Source organism: Mastomys coucha, unplaced genomic scaffold (assembly GCF_008632895.1).
Source record: "Mastomys coucha isolate ucsf_1 unplaced genomic scaffold, UCSF_Mcou_1 pScaffold15, whole genome shotgun sequence".
NCBI classification, from domain to species: Eukaryota; Metazoa; Chordata; class Mammalia; order Rodentia; family Muridae; genus Mastomys; species Mastomys coucha.
Window position 1 is genome coordinate 11458483 of NW_022196897.1, and position 10036 is coordinate 11468518.

Genomic DNA, 10036 nt, shown 5'->3' on the forward strand with positions numbered 1-10036 from the left:
GACAGGTGACTACTTGCTGGTTAGGTAAATCAAAGAACATTTCTGGTACAAAGGACATAATTATATGCCTAAGAATGCTACAGCATTACAGTTTCTGTGAATCACATTTGGAGTAATAAGATGAGATAATGGTACATTTACCATAAATTTGCTTATATAGCATTTTAGATGCTATAAAAACATGGTTGCAACTACAATGACAAAGACCTTGAATTTTCTTGGTGCCCAAATACAGTGAGGCTAAAAATGACTCAATCAAGTAAGCCAACTACTATTTCCTAAGCTTGGTGGGAGAGTTGGAATGTGTCTTTGGTTACTTAAAGATACTACTATCTACTGAAATTGTAATATAAAATCATACACTTTTACAAATAGCAAACATTAAGAAATAAACAATTAATAGTGGCTGCAGGCTCCTCCCTGTCCCAGAGACAGCCGCATCTTTTTGTGCAGTGTCAGCTTCGTCCTGTAGACAAAATGGTGAAGGTCGGTGTGAACGGATTTGGCCGTATTGGGCGCCTGGTTACCAGGGCTGCCTTCTGCTCTGGCTCTGGCAAGGTGGAGATTGTCGCCATCAACGACCCCTTCATTGACCTCAACTACATGGTCTACATGTTCCAGTATGACTCCACCCACGGCAAATTCAACGGCACAGTCAAGGCTGAGAATGGGAAGCTTGTCATCAACGGGAAACCCATCACCATCTTCCAGGAGCGAGATCCCGCTAACATCAAATGGGGTGATGCTGGTGCTGAATATGTTGTGGAGTCCACTGGCGTCTTCACCACCATGGAGAAGGCTGGGGCCTACTTGAAGGGTGGGGCCAAAAGGGTCATCATCTCCACCCCTTCTGCTGATGCCCCCATGTTTGTGATGGGTATGAACCATGAGAAATATGACAACTCACTCAAGATTGTCAGCAATGCATCCTGCACCACCAACTGCTTAGCGCCCCTGGCCAAAGTCATCCATGACAATTTTGGCATAGTGGAAGGGCTCATGACCACGGTCCATGCCATCACAGCCACTCAGAAGACTGTGGATGTCCCCTCTGGAAAGCTGTGGCATTATGGCCGTGGGGCTGCCCAGAACATCATCCCTGCATCTACTGGAGCTGCTAAGGCTGTGGGCAAGGTCATCCCAGAGCTGAATGGGAAGCTCACTGGCATGGCCTTCCGTGTTCCTACCCCCAATGTATCAGTTGTGGATCTGACATGCCGCCTGGAGAAACCTGCTAAGTATGATGACATCAAGAAGGTGGTGAAGCAGGCGTCTGAGGGCCCACTAAAGGGCATCCTGGGCTACACCGAGGACCAGGTTGTCTCCTGCGACTTCAACAGCAACTCCCACTCTTCTACCTTTGACGCTGGGGCTGGCATTGCTCTCAATGACAACTTTGTAAAGCTCATTTCCTGGTATGACAATGAATACGGCTACAGCAACAGGGTGGTGGACCTCATGGCCTACATGGCCTCCAAGGAGTAAGAAGCCCTGGACACCCACCCCAGCAAGGACACTGAGAGCAAGAGAGAGGCCCTCAGTTGCTGAGGAGTCCCTACCCCAACACTGAGCATCTCCCTCACAATTTTCCATCCCAGACCCCCATAATAACAGGAGGGGCCTAGGGAGCCCTCCTTACTCTCTTGAATACCATCAATAAAGCTCACTGCACCCCCCAAAAAAATAGTGGCTGCAAAAAAAGGTAGACATTGGAAAACTGTTGTGATGATAATATTTTACCCAAAATATTTAATTAGATTTGAGTTTTTCTTTATATTTAGTTCACCAGCAAAATATGACATCTATAAGAAGCCTGAGAGTTTCTGTAACTAAATTTCAGTTCATTCATTTTAATATATTAAATTATCCCATGAAGAAAGAGTAGAGCATATGAGGAAAATATGATATTATGCCATTAAAAATAATGATTTTTCTAATACTGAGACAAGCAAACATATGAATATGATACTATAAATAAATAGCTGTCTGCAAATATAAGGTAGATTTAATTTTTAAAAGATACAAAAAAAATGTGAAATTAAATTCTCATTTACAATCAAAACCAAATCCAACTATATAGTCACTGTGGACTGTGAGACCATGGGGCCCCAAACCTTCGAGTGGAGTGGACCCCAAGTTCTTTGAAAAATCTGAAGGATTGGCACAGAGAATCTGATTTTTTTTTCTGGGAAAAAAATCACAGCAAAAAGGAAATTTAAGGCAATTTTAGCTGATATTACTTAAGGCAATGGGTGCTTTGAGAAGAATTACTGTATGCACTTATCCATAGAAAATATTACAGAACAATAACTGAACAAAATAAAAAGCAATAAAGTTTTCCTAGGGGAAATATTAATTTTTTATATGTACACTGACTTTATTGATGATTTATATACTATTGTGACTGTGCTATTAACTGTTCTGTTTGTTAACTTAGAAAATGAGTAAGCCAGGCAGTGGTGGTGCACACCTTTAACCCCAGCACTTGGGAAGCAGAGGCAGGTTGATTTCTGAGTTTGATGCCAGCCTGGTCTACAGATTAAGTTCCAGGAGAGCCAGGGCTATACAGAGAAACCTTGTCTTGAAAAACAAAACAAACAAACAAAAAACCTCAAAAAAACCCAAAAAACAAAAACAAAAAACCCAAAGAAACAAAGAAAGAAAGACAGAAAAGAAGAAAGAGAGAAAAAAGGAAAGAAAATAAGTAACTTACTCAAAAATCTTATGTGAAGTTGGATGGAAATGGACTGTAGAACCTAAGAATTTGAGTTTGAGAAGTATTTGACCCTTGGATTTGTCTGGGGGTTTTGTTGTCATTGATGTTTGCTTGTTGTTTGTTTTTGTTGTTATTTTTATTTATTTATTCACTTTACATCCAGATCACTGCCCCCACCTCCCAGTCTCCACTCACAAGTCCTTAACCCCATCTTCCCCTCCCTTTTTTCTCTGAGCCAGTCGAAGCCCTCCTGTGTATTCCCTGAGTTGGGTACATCAAGTTTCTATGGAGCTAGATACATCCTTTCCCACTGAGAGAAAAGCAGTCCAGTTAGAGGAATGGATTCCACAGACAGGCAACTGCTTTAGGGATAGTACCTACTTCAGTTGTTGAGGAATGCACATAAAGACCAAGCTGCATATCTGCCACATATGTGTTGGAGGCCTAGGTCCAGTATATGTATGATTGGTGGTTTAGTATATGAGAGCCCCAAGGGTTGAGGTTAGTTGACTCTCTTAGTCTTCCTAAAGAGTTACTATCAGTTTTGTGTCCCTCATTCTTTTCACCAACTCTTCCACAAGACTGAGCTCCAAACAATGTTTGGCTATGGGTTTCTGCATCAGCTGCTGGTGGAGCCTTTCAGAAGTCAGTTATGCTAGGCTCCTGTTTGCAAGCATAACTAAGTATCATTAATGGTGTCAGGAATTGGTGCTTATCCATGATATAGGTCTGAAGTTGGTCTGGTTATTGGTTGGCCATTCCCGCAGACTCTGCTACATCTTTATTCCTACACATTTTGAAGGCAGTACATGCTTTCAGTCAAAGATTTTGTGGGTGGGTTGGTGTCCTTATCCTGGGACACTGAGAGTCCTGCCTGGCTAAAGAAGGTGGCCACTTAAGATTCCAAATCCCTACTGCTTAAGTCATCCCCATAGACTCTTGGTAGCATTCCTGATCACAGGTCTCTGGTACATCTTATAGTTGCCTCCCTTCCATGTTCTCACCCCTACCAGCAAACAATTTCCATATATTCTCCTGGCCCTCTGGACTTTTCTTGTCTCTTCTCATGCTTGATCCTGAAAACCCCCATCCCCTTCCCCACTGAATTCCCTCTCTCTACCTCTCTTCTTTTTATTTTACTCCCCTTTCTAATTGAGATTCAAGCATCCTTGCTTGGGCCTTACTTCTTGTTTACCATCTTTGGGTCTGTAGAGTATAGCATGGATACCCTGTATTTTGGGCTAATATTCACTTAGAATTGAGTACATACTATTCATGTTCTTTTGGGTCTGGGTTACCTTACTCAAGATGATATTTTTTAGTTTCATTCATTTGCCTACAAATCCATGATGTCATTGTTTTTAATAGCTGAATAGTATTCCATTGTGTAAATGTGTCTTCCTCCACAGTATTGGAAACAGCCAAAGTGTTACAACTCTCATAAGGGAAGCAAATACAGGGCAGGTAGCCTGGATCCTTGTTACCTCCCCTCTTCAGCTCAGCCATCGGACTCTGACAGTCTCTGCTTGGAGTCTACCACCTGGGTAGCTAAGACAAAAGCTCTCTGCAGACTGTCAGTTCATCTTTGAAGAAAGCTGCCTGAAAGTTCACACCGAGATACAAACACGTCTACCTCCTGGAGACCTTTGGTGCCTGATCTCTTCTGCAGTGTTTATGTTATACAAATATCATGTAACCTAGAGATTCGGTTTTGGTTTCTTGTGTACCTGTATATATATATTCTGGATATTCTAAGTAAAGGAGAATTGATTGGGAAGCAACTTGGCTTTGTGTTTTCTCTTGCATTTCAAACCTTCCATTTCAGGTCCTTTGATCCTTCTCCTGAGAGAACCCAGTTCATGAAACTGCGGGCAGTTTCAGTTCCTAAGTCTCACCTGCTACCATGGCAGCACCAATGCCAGCAGCAGGGGCACTGGTCCTTGTAGGCAGCAGCAGGTGATAGTGGGTAGCAATAAACAGAAGGCAGCAGCCAAAGGGTTAGTAGGGGCATGAGCCCAACATGCCAAGCAGGTCTAAGGTCCAGCAGGAGAGAAAATCCTTTCCCAAAGTGTTACAGCTCAGTAAAATAGCCACTCTCTGATGATTCTCAGTGAAATCCCTTGTGAACTTTATTCTGTGTGAATAGGAACTTTATAAGCATTGAGGAGTTATGGTTGGATCCAGGGGTATATGCTTCCCATTGGCTTAGTTTGAGGTGGTAGTTATGCTCTATTAGCATGGGGAAGGGCTTCAAATGTTTTCCTTATGTGACTGATTGTCATGGTCCTCTCAGTTGGGTGTTTTGGTTACATGTTCCAGAACAGATAATTTGGCAGAGACTGACTTATAGCAGTGGGGATATGGAATATGAAGTGGCCACCTTCTTTAACCAGATAGGACTCTCAGTGTCCCAGGATAAGGACACAAACCCATCCACAAAATCTTTGATTGAAAATGTGTCCTGCCTACATTCCTACCATACTCAATTCTGAGGTTCACAGGATTTGGGTTCACTCAACTATACCAGTTCTTCTATCTGGTGGCATGGACCACTTGTCCCACGTATATGATTCACATTTTCTGTATTCATTCTTTGGTTGAGGAATAGTAGGATTGTTTCCAGTTTCTGGCAATTACAAATAAACCTATTATAAACAGTGAAGCACATGTCCTTGAGGTATGGTAGGGAATCTTTTGGGTATATGCCCAGGAGCAATAAAGCTGGGTCTTCAGGTAAAACTATTTCCAATTTACTGAGAAACAGACAGATTGATTTCCAGAATAGTGATACATGTTTGCAATCCCACCAGCAATGGTGGAGTGTTCCCCTTGTTCCACATCCTCATGGCATGTGCTATTGCTTGAGTTTTTGACTTTAGTCATTCTGAGAGGTGTAAGATAGAATCTCAGGGTCATTTTGAATTGCATTTGCCTGATGACTAATTATTTTGAACATTTCTTTAAGTGTTTCTTAACCATTCAAGATTCTTTTGCTGCATCTGGCTTGGTCACATAAAGGATGATACAAAGTAATTCCCATCCCTGGAACAGAGCCAGCAGGGCATGGGGCTCAACGAGTGTCCAATGGTTGCTGTGGATTTAAAGCTTGTTTAGGTAGACAGACAGATAGACAGATAGATAGATAGATAGATAGATAGATAGATAGATAGATAGATAGACAGACAGACAGATGGAGAGAGAGGGAGAGAGAGAGGGAGAGAGAGAGAGAGAGAGAGAGAGAGAAAGAGAGAGAGAGAGAGAGATTACTTCATGTTCATCCTTTGGGAAACATTTTCCCTACCAAGGTTAATGATTTCATGATAATCAGACACAGCAGGAATCTAGGAGTCAAGGTTGTGTCTATATCTCAGCAAAATGGTAAATGCTGAGACCTTCAGGGCAGCCATTAAGGCTGTGGGAAAAAACTCTGAAAAAATTATTTCAAAAATACATTTTTTCTCAACTATGCAAAATAGAAGGTTCTTTGTTTTGCCTCTCCCAGACACCCCTCCTTCAAAACCCTTCTCAAAGCTCCAAGGTCCTTGATATTCCTCTGTTCAGAATTCTCTGTTTAGCTCTGTACCCCATTTTTCCATTGATTATTTGGTTTGTTGGTATATAACTTCTTAAATTCTTAGATATTAGCCCTCTGTCAGATGTAGAGTAGGTGAAGATCTTTTCTCAATCTCTAGGCTTTCATCTTATCCTATTGACCATGTCCTTTGCCTTACAGAAGCTTTTCAGTTTCATCAAGTCTCATTTATCAATTGTTGATCTTAGAGCATGAGTCATTGGTGTTCTCTTCAGGAGGTTGTCTCCTGCACCAATGTCTTCAAGGTTATTTTCTACTTTCTTTTCTATTAGATTCAAAGTTTTTGGTATTATGTTAAGGTCTTTGACTTAGACTTGAGTTTTGTGCAGGGTGATACATATTGATCTATTCCATTCTTCTACAGGTAATCACCCAGTTAGACCAGTACCATTTATTTCACAGTTTTTAGATTCTAAGTTGTACATAGGTGTGTGAGTTTAATACTGGGTCATTGTTTTGATTCCATAGCTGAGTTCCAGTGTCAACTTGAGACAGGGTCCTGATAAAGGGGTGAATGGAAGCAGTGGAAGAATAACTCAGAATTGGTAATGGTTACAAGCTGACAGCTATATAATCTGCTCAAGATAGTTCTCTCTTGCAGAACAAAGTCTTTTATTTTTATAAGCATATTAGTTTACTCTTTTACCCCAAGATCCCTTTGAATCATCTCACAAATCAGCATTTCATGACCTTAGCCTGACTCTTAGAAATTCAAATACAAAGACATTTGAGGAAAATGAACCAGACAGCAAGTATATATATATTTTTAAACATAGCAAGTCCAATGTGTTTCCCTGGGAACAGAGCATTTGATTGCCAGATCTAGACATTGAGGCTATTTTATGTGAGAAAATTAGCTTTAGGTATAATGATTTTTATCATTTTTGGTTTTTTTGTAATTCATCAAGCATTTATTTGTACCAATACATGCAGCATTGAAGCTCTTTTTCATAACTTTTTCCTCCTAAATAGTGTGAAATGTAGATGCTAATTGTGTTTTACTTATCTAATTAGATGTGTGAGTTGAGTATAAAATAAGCCCTAGCTACTTCCTCACTAGAGACCATCTCTCATGGAAGAGTGAATTAGCATGCTTTTGTAATGAAAGCAATATGTGATATTACTTGTGTTGGAAGAATGAATTTTTTCTGAGGCCTCTCCCTAAGAAATGAGGGTGAAAGATGGGTTAAATCTTGCCAGCTTCTCTACCTTAGCCTCATGTAAACAAAGCAGTTTTAAATGAAGGTGGGATTATCTCCCAATCATCTCTTTCCATAAAGTTCTATTTTCTTTTCTTTCTTTCTTTCTTTTTTTTTCTGCTGACCAAATCATGTCTCCTTCTTTAATATCCTTCTGATGAAGTTGACTCATTAGTGCAGTTACTGCCTCTATCCTTTCAGGTCCATGAAGCCCCTCATACAACTCATATTGCATCTTTGTATTTTGCATAGTTATGAAATCTTATAAAGAAAACTTCTTACATTGATTTATATGTTCTTAAACTCATGTTTTCAGAGTTCTTTCCCACAACCTTAAGAGCTGTCCTGAAGATTACAGAATTACTATTTTTGGCGAGGATCATCAGACACATTCTTGCCTCCCGGAATCCTGTAGTTTCTAATTATCATGGAGTCATTAGCTGTGGCAGGGAGAACATTTTTCAAAGAAGCAAAGTGAAATAAAGTATATGTATTATTATACAAACAAGCTTTACACCTATATACATCAGCTTTACACCTATATGCATTAGCTCTCCAGGAGACCTACACAGAGTTATCCCTTCTATGTCCATGTCAGACCCAGCATTCCATTGATCAACCTGTCTGTTTCTACACCAATACTGTTGCAGCATTTTCTCTGTCCAATCACATTAGGGCAGGGATGGGCCTATTATTGGACAGGAATAGGGAAGTGGAGCTAGAAATTTAGGAGTGAGACAGGTCAGAGGCCAAGGAGAGAAGGAGACATCAACATGGAGGCAGATGAACAAGAATATGATCCAGACCTCGCATGGCTTTAAACAGCCACAAGTAGCTAAGGTTTTCACAAGGGTAGAATAATTTGGTTAAAGCATTATCCTTATCATTTGGCTCTGAAATTATTGTATTGGCATCTTGTAAATTGTGATCTAATTGATATATAGACCTGATTAGAAAATTAAGCCTTAAGAGTCATGTTTCTACTGGGTGCTAGATGACTGATTGTGGGGTATGTGGGGCATTGCATGTAAGCGAGATAATCTTGCTAGCTGGGAGAGAATATCAGGACCCTGCCAGGACATAGTGCTGAGGCCAGTCAGTTCTGGTACTAGAATGGGAACGTGGTCTGGTGGTGCAGGAGAGATTGAGGGATGATCTTTTTTAATATTTCCAGCAACAAATACAGTACAGTTTTTATTACTATTGATCTGCAGTACTGCTTAAGATAAGGAATGGTGATAACACATTATACAGAATTTAGAAAACTTAAATATTTACATGTATGCATAGACACCTGCTCTAGATATATTTTTGCTTCCCTACAAACAGGAGAAGCCTCTAAAAATGTTATCGATCATTGTATACTAGCTTTCAGTACTATGGGACTGCCCAAAACCATTAAGACGGACAATGGCCCTTCCTACGCGGGGAAGAATTTTTCTTCCTTTTACAAGAATTTTGACATAGTTCACAAAACCAACATTCCTTATAATCCTATGGGCCAAGGTATTGTTGAACGTGCCCATCGTACTACCAAAAACTGACTTTTCAAGACCAAAGGAGGAATTCTCTTTCCTCAGAGATCTCCAAAAGCACATCTGGCGTTTGTCCTTTTTATTTTGAACTTTCTACAGATTGATATTAATAATCGTTCAGCAGAGGACCGACATTGGCATCCTGAATCAGCCAATTCCCACGCTATGGTGCGGTGGAGGGATCCACTCACTAATAGGTGGTTTGGTCCGGACCCGGTCCTGGTTTGGGGCAGAGGTTCTGTCTGCGTGTTTTCCCAAGCCGAAGAAGAGGCTCACTGGCTACCAGAAAGATTGGTACGACAGATTGATTCGGAGAAGCCGATGCCTTAAGATATGCTCCTCCCAGCCAGTTTTGCCTTTGATAGATTTTTTTTTACTTCGCCAGTTTTTTGTGTGTGAGTGTGTGTATGTTCGTTTTCTTTGAAAAACTGCTAATATCTGCTTTTCCCGATCAAAAGCAGGAGGGACAGGCAAAGCCCGAGAAATGCCTGTTTCCGAGAAATGCCAGTTGCTAATATCTGCTTTTCCCGATCAAAGCAGGAGGGGGGACAGGCAAATCCCGAGAATTGCCTGGATCCTGCTAATTGACCAGCTTCTCAAGAAAAACCTGCTTATCCGATTCAAGCAGTAAAAACTTTCGTGACCGGTTTAATGTTCGCTAGATCAGGCATCTCCCGAGAATGCTTGGTCCACGCTCAGCCTCCAGGCTTTCAAAGGTTAATTCCGTTCTCCAAAGGCTTCTAGGAATTGATTTACATCACCCTGAGATCAGTTCCTGGCGACCGAGCTCTGGCTTCCAGCTACACCTCACCGCGCTCAGCCTCCAGGCTTTCAAAGGTTAATTCAGTTCTTCAGACGCATCAAGGAACTGATTTGCATCATACTGAATTCAGCACCTGACTGAAAGAGTTACCTCAGCCATCTTTGGAGATTATGATCGGTCCTTGGACCTTGGGTTTTGCGGACGAGCCTTGGCATTCTACATGGAGGATGG

The 10036-nt window shown here is 41.1% G+C and overlaps 1 protein-coding gene across 2 annotated transcripts; it reads left to right on the forward strand.

Annotated features, from left to right (window-relative positions):
* The first annotated feature begins 433 nt into the window (after positions 1-433).
* Positions 434-1674, forward strand: LOC116091871 (glyceraldehyde-3-phosphate dehydrogenase). 2 transcript variants are annotated; one of them, XM_031373300.1, is made up of 2 exons: positions 442-606; positions 661-1485. In XM_031373300.1, the coding sequence occupies exons 1-2, from the start codon at positions 478-480 to the stop codon at positions 1483-1485; spliced, it is 954 nt and encodes a 317-aa protein (XP_031229160.1). In that variant the 5' UTR covers positions 442-477. The 2 variants fall into 2 exon arrangements, with proteins under 2 accessions (XP_031229159.1, XP_031229160.1); XM_031373299.1 differs by having other exon boundaries at positions 434-1674.
* Positions 1675-10036: the final 8362 nt, after the last annotated feature.

Excerpts from the sequence above, each read along its gene's own strand:
- LOC116091871 (XM_031373299.1), top strand. The coding sequence starts at position 478 with ATGGTGAAGGTCGGTGTGAACGGATTTGGCCGTATTGGGCGCCTGGTT.